Source organism: Arvicola amphibius, chromosome 4, assembly GCF_903992535.2.
Source record: "Arvicola amphibius chromosome 4, mArvAmp1.2, whole genome shotgun sequence".
Classification (NCBI taxonomy): Eukaryota; Metazoa; Chordata; class Mammalia; order Rodentia; family Cricetidae; genus Arvicola; species Arvicola amphibius.
Window position 1 is genome coordinate 115057297 of NC_052050.1, and position 17956 is coordinate 115075252.

The 17956-nt window shown below is 43.8% G+C and overlaps 1 protein-coding gene across 2 annotated transcripts in view; it reads right to left on the bottom strand.

Moving 5' to 3' along the window:
* Sh3rf1 (SH3 domain containing ring finger 1) overlaps positions 1-17956 on the bottom strand; it is a 159884-nt gene that overhangs the window by 50536 nt on the left and 91392 nt on the right. For both annotated transcript variants that reach the window (XM_038328792.1, XM_038328793.1), the window contains exons 3-4: positions 6716-6991; positions 5642-5737 (exon numbers count right to left, since the gene is read on the bottom strand). In XM_038328792.1, coding sequence (XP_038184720.1) covers positions 5642-5737; positions 6716-6991 — 372 coding nt within the window. The remainder of the gene's footprint in view (positions 1-5641; positions 5738-6715; positions 6992-17956) is intronic.

The window sequence follows — 17956 nt, forward strand, 5'->3', positions numbered from 1 at the left end:
TAAAGGGAAAAACATCAAAAATATACACGAGAGAGAATCTTTTCATATACTTCAATCAACTCTTTGATGATTAGATTAAAGACTATTATTGTGCCCTTCTGCTGTTATTATTCTCTAGAGAGAGGCTTAACAACATAAATCATAATAAAGTCAACAATGCCATTCTTAGCTCTATAAGATCACGTTGACAGCTTCGAACTCTGCACTCAACCTCCACTTCCTACTTGAGAAACAAGAGCAACACTGCAGACTGTACAGTGCCAAGGGAGATGTTAGGAGTCCCACTCTGGAGCCATGCGTGCTGAAGCCAGCTTATTTGACTTCTCATTGGTATGCCACGGCCTCAAGACTTATCCCTTTGAACTAAAGTTTCACAACCTTTGGCTAACATTTCCCCAACACTACCCTCTACCAGCAATTTTTTTCCTCTATTACAATTAGGAGTTCCAGATTTAATCTAGCATATAATTATTACTATTTTAGCCTGGGAAAATTCTAAAGAAGTTATTACTCGGCTTATGTTTATTTTTTATTTTGTTTATTGTTTTCAGGGTTTTGTTGCTGCTGTTCTCATTTTATTTATTTGAGACAGGGCCTTGCTAGGAAGTCAACCTGGCCTCGAACCCTTGACCCTCCTGTCTAGACTAGAAGCAAATGCCACCACACCTATCCAACTGCCACGCCTACCCAACTACAGCCTAGTTACACAAAACAAAAACAAAAAGTCTGAAAATATCTCACCAAGGAGAGTTGTGTATGGTGGCACATATCTGTGAAGCTAGGACTGAGGCAGGCAGGGGGAATCACTGCAAGTCTGAGGCTAGCTGGGCTATAAAACCAAACAAATGACCTCAGCAGGGACACACACCTACCCAATGGCTCCTAGGCATGTAACTTCCTAGTGTAATGACAAGATAAACCAGTAACAAAATATATACCAGGTGGTGAAAGATGAGAATAGCAACTGAAAAAATTTCAAGCGGATAAAAATCTACAAACTACAAAACTTTTTGTTCTACAGTTTCTTAGATTACCCATCAATTTATCCAAGCAGTTTTTACCGAGAGCCTGCCATGAGCAACACTCGAAGAGAACGCTGGGAAACCGCAATAAGCTATATAGTCCACGGGCCGTCACGGAAGCTCCCATTCTGATTGGGGCCGAGAGTCTGGGGAACAGCGGTTAGTCATCACAACGAAAACCTGAAAGATTGCAGGCAGAAGAGGCGCAGTGAGAGAGAAAGAGAGACGATGGCGATTGTGGTCACGCACGGGTACCACAAGGGCGCCAGGCTCCGTTCCTAAGGAGCTGTAGTTTCGACAATGAGAAGACATAGAGAATTACAGGTTGGGCCGCCACTTCCGTCACAGCCGCCGGGCTCCAGATTCCCAGTTTCCCCTTCCATCACTCTATTGGTTGAGATAAAGCAAGTAGAGGGGAGTGAGTGTTTTAGGTAAGGTAATGAGGGAGAGTCTGCCAGAGGATCAACAGCTGGGAGGTGCCCAAAGAAGGAACTCTGGCAGGAATGGAGCTGTCCGCCTAAGTCACTCCCACTGGAAGCCATCTGCACAGAAGGAACACGCGTCTTAAACTCCCTATGACGAAAACACCAAGTAGCTGAACGACTTCTTATTTGTTTAAAAACTTGGGATGATTGAGACCGCAAACAAATGACTGGTAATCAAAATCAAACGAGAAACTCGATAAAAATGTCTACTTCGATATTAGTCTACAACGTACAGCAATGGCTGAGGGATGCCCCAGATTCCACATTCCAGCACCGTCTTCAAGCAAACTTGCTGCTGGCTGAGAATCATATCATCCTCATCCAAATGACTGCTAACCCAAGAGAGTCAGCACGGAATTAATGAGGTGGCTAAAGTCGGCCCGTCTATTTTGCAGAAAACTGGTACATTTGAACAAAGAGAAATAGGGTACTAATTTCTTCCTTCTGACTGCAACCGGTCCTTGATATGTATCCTGGGGTGGTTTCTTCAAGAAATCCCTAGGTTTCCATAAGAATCTCTTATCCCTAGCTGCTTTCCAGCTAACTCAAGGCAAAGAAGAGTTCGTCCATATACAATACAACCTACACTGTAGAAGGCGTGGCCAAACCTGATAAGAGACTGTCTGGGGTGGGGAGTGTGTGTGATCAGATTCAACCAAAAGAATTCTCTCAATTCTTTCTCTCTCTCTCTTATACTTGGCTTTTCGAGAGAGAGTTTCTCTGTGGCTTTGGAGCCTGCCCTGGAAATCTCACTGAAGACCAGGCTGGCCTCTAACTCACAGAGATCTGCCTGCCTCTGCCTCTCAAGTGCTGGGATTAAAAGCATGGCAAGAATTCTCACCATAATTAGACAGGGAGTCCAGGGAACTGACAGTGTCTCACAGACCCCAATCTGATCTCCAGACTTGGATTTCTGGTTTCCTGCCGCCTCTCCCTGGATGCTGAGATGATATGTGTACACTGCTGTTGAGTAGTTTTATGCCATGCTGGGGCTCAAACCCAGGCACGTTAGGTAAGCACTCTATCTGTTGAATTTCATCCTTAGTCCTCCAGTCAGTCTTTGATAGAAATGGGGTGGGGAGTGGGGGTGTTTGCTTGCAGGACTGTGCAAGGAAAGACACGGTTCTGAGACTCCAAATTCAGTTCTGAGATTACCCCGTCATTGTGCATGGTGACAATGGTCATTATTTAACCATTGCTATACTCTGGCAGACTTGGGGTTATATGTCGGTTAATAAGATTGAAGAAAAATATTAAGCATGGTGATACACATTTATAAACCCAGCACTTAGGAGGTTGAAGCAGGCAGATGGTGAGTTCAAAGTCAGCCTGAATTACACAGTAACTTCCAGGTCAGCCTGGGTTACAGAGAGAGATCCTCTTCCCACCCACCCCACCCCCATCCTTAAAAAAAAATCTACAAGTGTACTTTTGTAGTACAGCTGTGTTTAAAGTGAGCACGCCCTGTGTTCTCAAGTTGGCTAAATGGGAAAGGTTTGCAGAGCAAGAGAAAGCATTATTTAGGAAAAAGCCTCGTTATTTTGTCTGTCTCCTTTGCTTTATCTCATCGGACGCTGTCCTGAGACATTGACCGTAATGGAGAAGCCTGGGTCTGGGCTGGCTGTGATTGACAGCTGCCAACCAGGTGTCCCTCAGCCCCAGGTGCTCTGCTCCCCACTAAGAGCTTCAGTGTGACAGCTCGACATCAAAGCCTGTTCACAGACTCCAACAGACAGACGATTTGGTTCATGTCTTACTAGAAGAAAAGTTCTGGTTCAAATAAGGAAAACGTTCATGACTGAGGGGTGGGGGTGGGGGTGGAGCAAGGGATAAAAACCCTTTCCCCCTGTGTAGGAATTTACCTTTCCAACTTAAGTCAGAGTAAATAATCCTACGACTCCAATGATTGTAAGCGACTCTGGCCTCTCTGTGGGTGGATCTTTTTATGCCTATTGAAGGAGTCTATACCTGCCCTATGTCCCACCCCCCGCCCTCCCCAAAAAACCCAACCCACGCAGCACTATCTTTCACACGTGCCAGACCAAGCATCAGCATGAACGGTGGTAACACCTGGCAAGTAAGGGCAGGCTCTTTCCTAAGCTCTGCTTGCGCACACTCCTTAGCCTAACTATTCAAATCCCTGGAGGTGCCAGGATTTCCCCACAACCCGTACTTAGGATGTACAGAAATAATATACAGAAAGGGTTGCTTGTTAAGGATATGGTTTTTTTTTTTCTATTTTGCTCTAATGCAGGAGAAAACATCTACACCAACAGGAGCATTTGCACATGTGGCCGGCACCCGAGAGCGGCAGCTAGCTTGGGTTGCATTCTCACGGGTGCACAGCAGACACATCTAGGCTTTAGGAAACTCTGGCAATCTCACTGGCTCAGGAAGACAGAGTGCTGGCTACAGAGACGCAGTTTGCCATTTTAGCCTTTGGACTCCTGACAAAACAAACGTCTCAGATAAAAAGATGGCAGGGTAAGTGATAGTGGGCTTTTTGTTTTGTTTTTACGTGCTCAAGATAGACACTGTGATGTTTTAGACAACAGAACTGCCTTTAATTCCCCCAAACAGTCTGAGATCGCTCTTGCCTTTTGGCTTCTGCATATGCCGGCCTCTCCACCTGGGTGTTCCTCCTGCTTACAGCAAATGCACTTCTCATCTCTCTTAGGTAATATCTACTTGTACATCGCAAGATACCAACTTCTTTCCAGAGGTCTTTCTTGACCTTGGCAACTCGGAGTGGCTGCTTGGGCTTTGGTGGTTTCACTCATCAAAAATGCCTTCAATTTTGTTTTCAGCAAGAAATGCTCATTACCAGCTGACCATTCGGGACAGATGATGTAATGAGTGTCTGCTCTAAACTCTACCTTCCCAGCTCACTTTGTATGTGTGTGTCTGCATATGGGTACACATGGACCTGTGTCCATATGGAGGCCAGAGACAGGCACTGAGTAGCTCCCTCAATTCCTGCCCTGCCTTACAAAGACAGAATCTCTTCCTGAACCCAGGCTGGCCGCCAGCAAACCCTGAGGCTCCACGATAGCTGGGCTTACAGATGTGCTTTGTTGAGCTCATCTCCTTTAAGTGGGTGTTAGGGATCCAGCTCAGGCCCTCGTGCTTATGTGGCAAGCACTGTGCTGGCTGGACCATCTCTCTGCATGCCCCCGTTGGTTTTTAAATTTGATTTTGTTTAGAATAATGAGTACGCAATTTCTTTAAAAAGATTTCACTCAGGTCTGATCAAAAGCTTTCTGAACAACGCTAGCTATTGAAAAAGGGGACTAAGGAGTTACTGGGGTATGATGGAGAGGGGCCCATTCACTTAGGGAATCTTATCAAAGAACTACTCGGGAATCTCTACTCTCGTTCTGATGATGTGGCAGCTATGAAAGATGTAAGAAAACAAGGGTGGATAAAAGGTGCTTGCCATTGAGATTAACTCTAGTTTGGTCCCTCGGTCTCACATGGTGCAAAGGAACGGCTTCCCAATGACCTATTGCTTACACACACACACACACATTAAATAAATAAATGTGATAAAAAAAATAGGAGAAATAAGTAAACAAGTAAAATGAATATATTAACTTCTCATGTTTCTTGGGGACTTCACAAATTTTCCAATCCTTACTCAAGGCAGAAACCAGATCGTATAGGTGATGGACAGTAAGTATGTGGTCCCTTATCTATCCCAGGAATGCCTCTAAACATGAGACAAAAACCCACATTTTATGATCTTCAGTAATTGAAGGACACGAGGAAGGAAGTCTTTCTAATCCAACAACACACTCTTTCAAAGCCACTGCCAAACCACAATCCCAGAGAACTTAGACAATGATGAGGACACTGAGAGAGACTTACATAGATCTCATCTACATGGGAAGTAGAAAGTAGAAAAAGACAAGATCTCTTGAGTAAATTGGGTGCACGGGGACCTTGGGGGAGGATTGAAGGGGGAAGGGGAGAGGCAGGGAGGGGAGCAGAGAAAAATGTAGACGTCAATAAATATCAATTAAAAAAAGCCACTGACAGTGCTCTGGGCCACGAGGATCTCTTAATATCTAATCTGCACAATTAAGATTTATTAAGTAAGCTGAATATGATTCAACATTGTACAAATTAGCTTACCTCCACATATGAAATTGGGAATATTCCTATTTTATCTGCCAGCATTCCCTCAGCCCAGTTCTCATCCACTCTGCGGATCACAGTCAGGACGTCATCCTGAGAAAAACAACCAATCATGAGTCTCTCTGATCACATTAAATTTATCACCTAATTAGCATCCTACATAAACAGACTGAAGTCTTAATAGTAGGCAAATAAAAATTCTGTAACATGTCTTTAATACAAAAAATATGTTTTCATAAAGCACACAGGACTACCAGTCAACCTGATGTCTTCTAAATTTTGTTTTTACATCCCTTGTAGTGGCGGTGGGGAATGAGCAATAGTGTGCCCGTGGGGGTCAGAGGACAACTCAGGGGAGGTGGCTTTTCCTACTGTGTGAATCCCGGTGAGCAAACACTGGTCAGGCTTGGCAACAAGTGTCTTCACCAACTGAACTATCTCGCCAAGACCTACTGTTCTCTTAGACATCTATAAAACTACAAACGTCTACCAAGAGTCCAGGTGCTTCCTTTGAGAGGCGTAAACTGCAACTCAAAGGCCATCCCCTTAGCATCTCAGATGGACATCTGTTTACATTGTCCTCAGGTATTTCTCGCTATAGTTGACATCACTGAAACAAACATCCTACTGCTTCACTTCCCCAAAACACGGCTTTCTGCTTGAAATTCCAAACCGTCTTATCAATTCAGTAAATATATTCCTGTGTGCTTTTAAGCAAAGAAATTTACATATAAAGTAAAAAGTAATGATGCTTTATTTCTTCTCTGGGATTGTACTTTGGCACCCATGGGTGGCACACATACACACCCCCTTTTCAAGCGGCTCAGAAAGAAACTGACTCTAAACAGGAGAATGAGGCTACAAAGAACATCAGCCCAAATTATCCTTCGGAGACATCCACACACAGAATGACTTTCCTAGCGGCCTGAAGACGGCTTCCTGGGATCTTTAAAAGCACACTGACAGAGTTCACATAAACTATTTTCTCTTTTTGCAAGATGAAATACCAGTCACATTCCAGGTGTGTGGGAAAACCCACGAAAGCTGAAAGCAATCTCGCGGATACTTTACCTTTGCAAAGGGAAGGCAGTCTTTGTCCGCTTCCTTGTCTTTCACCTCAAAGTCATAAAGTGCTTTGCACTGAGGTGGGGGCTGAGGTAAAGGTTTGATGATCTGCACAAAGTTGGTGGGGAAGAAGCCGTGGACCCCATTGACTTCGCCATGGTACCAATTCTCGTCCACTTGTCTTCGCAAAATGATGATGTCGCCTTTGCTGAACTTCAGGTCTCCGGGCTCCTTTCCTTCGTAGTTATATAGCGCTTTGGCACATGGTAACTGCGGTATACCCTTAAAGAAAGAGAGGAGTTCCAGTGAAGTAGCAGTCAGATGGCATCTCTGAAAATACGATCACATTCTTGTCGTCTTTAAGTCAAGATCATATCCAGCAGCTTGGCACTTAGAAGAAAACCTTACATAAAAACCTAATTACATTTACTACAACACCAATACAAAGAGCATGGTATTTCTGCATTATCCACAGGATAGCCTCTCTGCCTAAATTTAATAATAGTGAAGCTCTGGTTTTGTTTGCCTGGGATTATTGCCTAAGTCTGTTTCCTGGAATGAAACTCAAAAATTCATAAAAACCAAACTTAGTTTTTATACCAATGATTTATTAATCAAGATAGATGATATGGTTGGTGAAGAAAAATTTAAATCAAAACCTGATCTATCGGGTTCATAACTTCTCTTAAGCAGATTAGATTTGGGGCAAACATGTTTCTGATGTGGCTTTTAATGTGGGCTCCAGATCTTGATCTTTTGTGAACTTAGTACATATTTAATAAGATGCCTTTCTATGCTCAAGAATGGAATACAGCAGTTAAGACCGTCTCAGACCCTGAGTGTACCAGGTAGCACTACTTGATACAGCCCAAAGACACATGAGAAAGTCTTAGCTGAGCACTTATCTTTACGTGATTGTTCTGTAGACATCATAGATGACTGTCTTGACTGCTAGAGGTTGGTCTGTGTGGGGCTGTCCTGATTGTTAAGGTCTGTCTGTGTGGGGCTGACCTGATTGTTAAGGTCTGTCTGTGTGGGGCTGACCTGATTGTTAAGGGTTAGCATTTTGGATTTTTTTGTTGCTTGTTAACTGATATAAGAGTGTCCAGCCCACTATGGGCAACACCATTTCATGAACACATAGTCCTGAGATGTATGAAAAAGCCTAATTAGGACCCTGTGAGCAAGTCAGCCACCAGTTTTTCTCCATGGTTTCTGCTTCAAATTCTCTTTGACTATTGCCCAGAGTGTAAGCCAAATAAATCCTTGACTTGTTGCTTTTGGCCAGAATTTTTCGGCACCGCAACAGAAAGGAATCTACAACACTGCCCTCTCAGGATTTATCATCTATAGATTTTAGACATGGTTTTTACAATTTAAGATATTCAACGTGCTCTTCCTGGCTAAATAGAATTGCGAGGCCAAGAAGTGAAGAGGTGAGACTTTAAACATTACAATTTCGTTTTAAAAGGCAAGCTAAAAAAGGTGGGAACCTTCAAGACAATTTAAACATGAGTTAAATGAATTCAGGACGACACTTCCCAGTGGCTCTTGATACCCATCCGTGAACATGAGTCAGCACTTGAAGCTTCCTGGCCTCCCTGGAGTACTGCTGCCCATCACTGACACAGAGGATAACTGTTGAGTCAAATACATCTCTAATGATGTGCAGAATTAGATTACAGCCTTCTGCTTCTCATATCTTCATGGATCCATTCATGGGGAACACACTCATCAAGCTTTTACTGTTGACCAGGCAATGTGCTAGTGCTAACATCTTTAACGGGAATAATGCAGAGTTCTCCTCCCTGAGGGACAGGACAGGTGGAGTAATGACAATCCAGTGGTGTAATCAATGATTGAAACGTCCACTGGTAACGGGAAGAGGGAGAACTCGGGACTTAGCAGATGGGAGAAATGACCTATTTCCCCAAGTCTTCAGGGAAACCTAAGGGGTTGGCTAAGCGAAGTTGGGGTAGAGGGGTAAAAATGAAAACGGGAAGCATTCCACTCAGAGGGAATAGTACTAGCAAGGAACACAGGTACAGGAAGAGCATTAGCAACGTAAAGTTCAAAAGAGGCCAATAGGGTCAAATTTACAGTGGGTCTTGAATAACACTGTTAGCAGTCTTAGAACAATGGCTCCTTTTGAGCAATAGTCGAGGGCTTGAAGCGCAGATGGCTGTGTCACACTACGGTCCAGGCAGATGAGACTTGCGTCAAAGAGAAAACGGCGTAGCAGCAGCTACATGTAAAACAGAGCTGTGCACGGCTGATTGTTTTAAGTTTAATCTTTCCAAGAAAGTAAAGCAATGCACGTGTTCATGTTCTCCACACTCCACTCATATAAACAAAGATCAACTTTTAATGCCCTTGATGGAAACAAAACTTTATAATAGATTCCAACAATTATCCTGTTTTATCATCAGTCTATCCAAACCTTTTTGCTAAATATTTCTGTTTGAATTAAGGTAAACAGTAATTCTTTCTCTCAAGAAAGACTGTTCAGCAGTCGTCTTGCCTTGGCTTGGACCATCGGATGCCAAGTAAAAGGGCTCTGAGCAGCAGCATCCTTGGAAGGCAAGAGTTGAGGCGTCTAGAAATACTGATGCCCTCATGCGCCTTTTTGAATCCTGCCTTGAGACCTAGCTTCTAACAGGACAACTCTTGTCACTTGACCTTGATGTGCCCTTGTGAGTACGTCTGCTGCTGTACCCTCTGGCTCCTCCCACATGCTCTTTATATTATGTATTTCCAAAGCCTGTTTTTTTTTTTTCAGTGCTTAGCAATACTTCCCAAAGCCAAGTTTGAGAAAATAAATGTAAAACGGCACAGCAGTAAGTGTTGCTGGGGAGGGGGATAGAAAGGACTGGCAAGGGCACGACAAGGGACTGAGCTAAGTCTTGCATCTGATGAGACTGTGAGAGACCATGGGGGATGGTAGCAGACTCCACCAGCTGGGCTGCTTATTGGCTGTGTGACCTTGGGCAGGTCGGCGTCCCTGTGCCTTGACTTCGTCATCTGGAATTGTGATGAGTATTTGGTGAGTTTGTGCATTTACATCCCATAAAAATAGCCTAGAAGGAACTAAAACGCTACATCTGTGGACGATCATCATCATCATCATCATCATCATCATCATCATCATCGATCAGTGTGCAAAGCCTGGTCACCAGTGAAATGGGGCACTTGACAATGCATTTGTTTTCATGCAGTTAAACCCTTTTCTTTGGGATGGATTCACATAGCAATCATATTTCATATATATATGTGTGTGTGTGTGTGCTTGTGTGTGTGAATGTATGTATATGTGTGTGTGTGTGTGTGTGTGTGGATATATATGTGTGTGTACACATACACACATATATAGTCACTGTACGACGATACAAAGAATGTTCCTCCCAGGAACTGCTCAAGAACTTTGAAATGTGCATTTCTGAAGCACACAGTTGTTCTCGGAGACGAATTCATTCATCTTCTGGTGGCACAGAAGAAATTACAAATTCACTGACATGCACCGTTTAATAGGGGCTGGCATTTTAGATGTGGCCGTAGCTCATCTTGACAGGGCTAATGTAAGGCATTGGAGGCCTGCATGAATTAATTGGAAATCCTATTACAAACTCGGTGACAAATAACTCTATTCACCATCATGGCCCGTTCTCTCAATTTCCACCACACACACCTCAATTAGCTCTGTTTGGCCGGCTCTACCCCAGATTCATGCCAGACAAATCCACACACCAAGATTCAGATGTAGCAGTCTTGGGAACCACTTTCAACTGACACTCGAAGAGATCCGTAAAGGTTCTGTGATATGCTGATGTGGAAATGGAGGGAATTTATTTCTTAACAGATCATTTCCACACCCCGGTGGCCTAATGGACTTATTAACTTTTCCACAAAGCGAATCTATTAAGTGCTCCTAAAATCATCAAGCATCCTTAATAGAACAAGTGGCGACGGGGAAACCTATTACGATGATGGCACTATGCATTATGGCTAGCCCGGGGTTACTGGCCCCCACGCAACCAAAACTTCATTAATTCACACTGACTTGCCCAAGGTTGAGTGCCACGGTTATTTCGGTGATCAATAACCACAGAGAAAAGAGCCATAAAGCTTATGGCTACCGAAACCACGGGTAGACATTTGTGCATCTGGCAGTGCTTTTCTACGGTGTTCTTTTTTCAATTAAATTCTAAGACACTAAAGAAGCCAGTTTGTGTCAAGTTTCTCAAAAGAAGGTTTCCCACATTAAAGAGAATGAATTCTCCCCTGATTTCAAATCGAGCAGAGTTCAGTGATCTTTAGAAAACTTATTCCCATACAGACTGCAGCTGATTAAGGATAAATGGTTTAACGACTTGGAAGAGCAATAAAAGAACACATTTTCCTGCAACATCTGAAGGGAAAAGGCAAAACAATTGGTTTGAAAAACCCTAGGACTAGTCTTGTGGGTAAAATACATCCCGAGCCCAGGGAGGCGAGGCCTTCCCATTCATCTCCCCGAAAGGTCTGGGTGTCGTGGCATCACCCTGGCCTCTGCCCTCTGTACCTTCAGCTGCTTGTCTCTGGATCCTCGCATCAGGCCAAGGCCCCCAAAGAACCGCAGGGTTTAGATTACACTTGGAGACTTTCACTTGGCTACACATGAAAGGGAGGCTTAGAAAGAAAGAAAGCCAGAGAGAAACTGCACCGCAGTCTAACCTGGGGTGTGCGGCCGTCACTCACGCTGCCAGCTTTATCAAAAGCCTTGGCAACGGACACAGGCAAAGTATTAGAACAATTCTTTATCGGCGGCAATTTCAATAAATACTGGATTATTATTTTGCTTGTTAAAAAGAGCAGGACAGTGGACCCACTTTACTTTGCAATTAATGTTTGCTTCTGAATTACACACTGAAGTTTTTTTACCGATGGCATTAAAACCCTCACGTGATCTGCACACAAATATTTGTGATGAAATGCTTTCTACTTCCATCTCTGCACCACCAAGCACATTCCAATATATCTGACAAAACGCTCCTTGATGAGCCAGCTGAGCGCCCAACAGGTAAATAAAACGCTCACTGCCAATTTATTTCCTGGACTCGAAATGCCAATGCCCAGAAATACATGCACGGCAAGCTCTCTAAATTCAGATGCCTCCAGGCAATTCTGACTGCCCCATAAAGTAAAACAGATTCAACGACCTACTGAAAAGAAGGTCTAAAAGCTGCTCCTGCAGCAGGGATGGCTATAAAATGTGAATTCAGTTATATCTAAATTGGCATTTAACTCTGCCTGGTTCCAGCTCAACTTCAAAAACTTTGCAGAAAGAACTGAGAAGGGAGAAATAAGAGACCGCACTGTACGCAGAGATCAAGTATCACAGTGGATTAAAAAAAATAATTTTAAAAATGAGGCCATTTATTTGGGTATGTGTGCACCTGTGCCTCAGGTGTGAATACATGTGGGCACCTGTGCATCAGGTGTGAGTACATGTGGGCACCTGTGCATCAGGTGTGAGTACATGTGGGCACATGTGCCCTGACAAGCATGTAGAGGTCAGAGGACAACCTTGTGGAGTTGGTTCTCACCGTCCACCACGCGGGTTCTGGGGATCGAACTCAGGTCACCAACCTTGCACACCAAGCCCCTTTACCCACTGAGCCATCTTGCCAACCCAATACAATATACTTAATGGCTATTAAGTATAAAACCTTGTTCTCAGGGTGTCTAGGTCAAATGATTACTTAGATATGATTAGACTCTGACTGGAAATGTTTCGATTTCAATAGAATGCCCCAGTAATTACTACAAGCTCTATCTCTAAAGTAGTGGAGGGAAATTATTAGGACTCTCAAATCTCCTCTTAGTTCATATGTTAATTGTTGTTTATTTTAACACTTACCTGTAGAGAGCATTGTGCTACAGGACTTTTACCATCTCCTTAAGCTCCTGCAATCCCACTCGCCCCAAATTTATTAATAAAAACTTCTGTGTAAGCACCGAGCAGTGATGGATTGCACTGCCGAAACTCTAAATCTCCTACCCATAACTTAACACCTACCAGTGCTTTGTAAATTATCAGCACTTAAGGGGAAATTTCCCCCCACTTACATTTATTCTTTATTTTTCTTTTAGGGTACCCGGAAAGCAACGTAGGGCCTGGTCCATGCTAGATAAGCCCTCTACCAGTGAGCCACACCCTAACTCTACACAGATCCAGTCTTTCCATTCCATTACCCTAGCATCCTGATTCTCTTCAGCATTCTCTTAAAGCCAGTCTCTTTATCTAGCCTTTCTGCCCTACTCCAGATCAGGTTCCAATTTCACTGCAAATCAAGAATGTGTGCTGACCCAGGCCAGCCAAACAGGGCACCGAGGCACCCTGCTTGAAAGCAGTGCTATAGAGGGAAGAAGTGAATCACAGAACACTTTGGGAAAAAAAAAACAACTTATATTAGGAAGCAGGAAAACAAAACAAAATAAAAACTAGGATGGAAAGGTAAACAAAACCAGCAAAATGAAACCATGGTAGCAAGAATAATTCCTGAAACACGGTCTCGTCAACATCAACAATGTCTTTACAATCTAGAGATGGTTCCCAGTGACCTCCTAAATCAAATTAATGTTCTAAGTCATCGGCTTTATGGCTCTGAGTTTGGGCTGACCGTTCCACCTCGTCTTTTCTACCCTCAGCAAGTAAAGCTGTTGCTGTCAGCACCTCCAGGCTCACACATGCCGTTCCTCCACCAGCAGAAGTTACTGTGAGCAGCCTGGGTCTCCTGCCCCCAGTCTGGGCACACATGCCCTTCCTCCACCAGCAGAAGTTACTGTGAGCAGCCTGGGTCTCCTGCCCCCAGTCTGGGGCTGAGCCGTGTTTCACTACCTACACCCTGCTGTGGAACAATCTTTGTACAATGTAAACATATATTATTCTTATTGGTTAATAAAGAGCTGATTGGCCCAGAGCTGGGCAGAAAGAAATTGGGCAGGAGAGTCAGATTAAGAGGGCGCTGGGAAGAAGGGGGCGGAGCCTGAGGAGTCTCCAGCCAGATGCAGAGAAAGCAGCAGATGTGCATTCCAGACTGAGATAAGGTACCAAGCCACGTGGTAGAACACAGATAAAAATATGGGTTAATTTAAGTTGTAAGAGCTAGTTAGTAACCAGCCTAAGCTATTGCCTGAACATTTATAATTAACATTAAGTCTCTGTGTGGATACTTGGGAGTCAGCTGGCGGGACAGAGCTGACCAGAGGTCCCGACATAAAACTCTGCCTACAACCTGCAGCTGATAATCACACGTCGTTTCTTTTGCTGGCATTCTTATCTATCTAGGATGGCCGTTTCTGTTGTTTGCGATGGCACAAATGAGGCCAGGCTCAGAGACTCAGCCGTGTCGACAGGCTCTGTCTCCTTATGAAGATTCTCCCCACTCTATTTCACTGAGGTGCTGTTCTCACGTATACCCAGACTGCCCTACCCATACTGTCACGGTTTGCACCTCACTCAGTGCAGAAGCCCCACCCTAGATCAGAGCATCCTGCACTGTGGGGCCTTGCATTATCCCTCTTGATACCCTCTGAGCACTGACCTCAGTGTCTGTGAATAAATTCTTGCTGGAATGAAAAAAAATGTTGTCCCTAGTGGGCTGAGCGCTAACGTGTGGATGGATGAGTGAAAGAAAATTGTATTCAAGGTAAAGTAACTAAAAAGACGGTTGTGTAGGTAGTTCATCGGCTTTGGGTACACACAGGCATATATTTAAGAGTCTTCAGGGCTGACTGCTACACAGTAGGCATGGGATTCCAAAGTGTGAACAGCATAGGAACACAAAAGGATCGAGCATTCCACTCCTGGGGTTCTGGGAAACCCGAGGCCCTCAGAAGTGTTCCAGAGAGACCTAGAAAAATAGGAACAAGTCCTGCTAATTGGCAACCACATCCACGAACAGAACCATGTCCAAGTACAGAGCCACATCCAGCTGCGGAACCACATCCGCATACAGAAAACATCCTGCTAATTGCCAGTCACGTCCATGTACAGAACCACACCCACGTACAGAAAACAATCTGAACACGAACAGTCGAATGCATTCTGTGAAGCGAATGGCTGGCATTTGAAAAATGCACAACACTATGCAGCAAACCACAGCAAACAAATATTTTCCTAACAAATTCATGCAGCGGTTATGAGGAAATTTATAAGTTTTTCTTGAATGGCCTTAAGGGGAGTGCCCAACTGACAGACAAAACACTAAAACAAATCTTATGAATGTCTTTAAGGGGATACAGCAATTGAGAATGGAATTCACTGAAGTACAATGCAGGAAATTCATGTCACTCAGTATCCTGAATGTTCGTTTGCTGTTTCACTACGTGCTCGATAACTGTGAGAGTATTTTTGCAGAAAGCATGGAAATGCACTGGGACATCCCCTGCAGTGAATTGCATTGCTAGCTTGAAGACTCAAGGCACGAGGCAAAATGGTTCCTAGTATAGCAGCTGTCCTTTCCCTGCCCCCGCCCCATAGGAAGCTTCTGACCTGGGCTGGGGCTGAGGGTCAGACAGGCAGGAGTGGCCACACAACCAGGAATACTGTGCACCCTCCCAGAAACCCAGGCAAGAAAGAACAAGGAGAAGGCATGCGAGTTGGCCGGGCTGCTGTAAAAACCCTGGGAGACTCTAAATCAAATCTGATGACTTAGTCTCGTATGTGTGCGTGTGTTCCCATGTTTCACTTCAGGACCCTGGAGAAAGTGTGCCCACCTAATCTAAACAATGAATGTGGAAAATAGTTTCACAATTGAGACAACACTGCAATAGATCCCAGCATATGCGGTCAACAGACAAAAGTGTCAAGGCAATTTGACTGCAGAAGAGATGAGCTTTTCAAAAGATGCTGGGACGATTGAGATGATATGAGACTTGACCCCTATCTCATACTATATGAAAAAAAAAACCTAATTTCAGACGACTTCCATAATCAAATGTGAAAGTAGGAACTCTTGAGGGGGAAAACAGAAAATATGTTGTGATTTAGTAATGGACCAGACGAAAGACAAAATAAAACTAACCATAAACGTTCATCAACTGGACTTTCTTATAACTAGATCGTTTTGATCATCCAAAGACAATGAAGGAAATAAAAATGTTAGTGATGGATTGGGAAATATTTCCAATGTTAAAATCTAACAAAAGACTCAATCCAGAAACACAAAACTCCCATGAATCAACCAGAAGCAGGCCACCGCTTTAGAAAAGGGGCAAAGGGGGGTTGGAGTGATGCTTCAGCGTCACGAGCTCACACCACTGTTGCAGAGCCCAGAGTTCGGGTCCCAGCACCCACACTAGGCACCTTCAACCCTCTGTAACTCCAACGCCAGGGATCCCATGCCCCTGGCCTTCGTAACTCTGCACTGAGGAGCACACATCCACATGCAGATACACGGGAGCACATACCTACACGTGGATACACAGGAACACACACATACCTACATGTGCATACACAGGAACACATACCTACATGTGCATACACAGGAACACATATCTACATGCAGATACACAGGAACACATGCCTATATGTGGATACACAGGAACACACACATACCTACATGTGCATACAAAGGAACACATACCTACATACAGATACAAAGCAGCACATACCTACATGTGGATACACAGGAACACATGCCTACATGTGGATACACAGGAACACACACATACCTACATGTGCATATACAGGAACACATACATGCCTACATGCAGATACACAGGAACACATACATGCTTACATGTGCATACACGGGAACAGATACATGCCTACATGTGGATACACAGAAACACATACCTACATGTGCATATACAGGAACACACATATACCTACATGTGCATACATAGGAACACATACATGCCTACATGCAGATACACAGGAACACATACATGCCTACATGTGGATACATAGGAACACATACCCACATGCAGATACACAGGAGCGCATACCTACATGCAAATACACATATATACATGTATAATTAAAATGGTAAAAGTAAATCGTGTTTTTTTTTTTTCTAAACTGAAGATCCAAATACAGACAAGGAAGTTGTACTGCATGGCCATGATCAGGACTCAACCGCTTGGGTAGTAATGGAAACCAAAATATCACTCGAATGAGACATGAGTTCACATCTACTAGACTAAAGGAAATTCAAGGATGACTGGGCTACAGCTCAATCATAGAGCACTTGTCCAGCATGGGAGGCGCTGGGCTCACTCGCTAGGGCTTCAATGTCTACAACAATAAAAGAGTGAGTGAGCGAACAGTTTAAAGACTGACAACAAAAAATGTCAAAAAATAAGAAGGAAGTGGAACTGCTAAATAACAAACAGGAGTCAGGAACTGACAAATTCTTATAAAGATACACAATTTACTCTATGCCCTAGCAATTCCACTCTTCTGTATTAACTAACAAGAAATAGAAACATTATGGTCACACAAAGATTTGTGCAAAAATGCTCATTGGGGCACTGTTTATGAATACCAAACACCAAAAATAACCCCAACGCCCATCACAATGAGAACAGGCAATGGACACTACCCAGCTATACCAATGGGGGCTGTAGGCATTACTGATGATGCTGTAGCCTTGAATTCAACCTCCAGCACCACCACCAGAGGCCTCACAAACACACTGCACATCAGTGGGAAAATCCCACATAAGGACCATGAGATCACGCTGATACAGCATTCGGGAATAAGCAGGACAAATCACTGTGACAGAAATCAGAACAGCAGGTCCCTGCAAAATGGCAAGTGTGTAGCAATAAGGAGGCATGGGAAAGATGACAATCTGCATCCAGGCAGGGACATGCGTTACCCAGGTAAACATGTATCAAAATGAAACAGATTGTTCACTTGTGAACCAAGCTTCACATGTAAAATTTACCCCAATTAAAAAAAATTAGAGATAAAACTCAGAAGCAGCACTTAGATTAAAAACAACAACAACAACAAAAAAAAAAAAACCCCTCTAGAATGACCTAACACACCAGGCACGTTACCATGCATCAACACAGTGGGGGACATGCAAAACTTCTGAGGGAATAAGCTACACTGCCCATCAACAGAATGGCAAAGCTAGGAAAACAAGAAATCTAAAGGTGGGTATGCCCAACTTTTGGGCACTGCGATATGCACCATGACTTTGTCCCCCTTCAAAGTTCGTGTTTGAGAACTGTCTGATCAAGTTAACACTAACA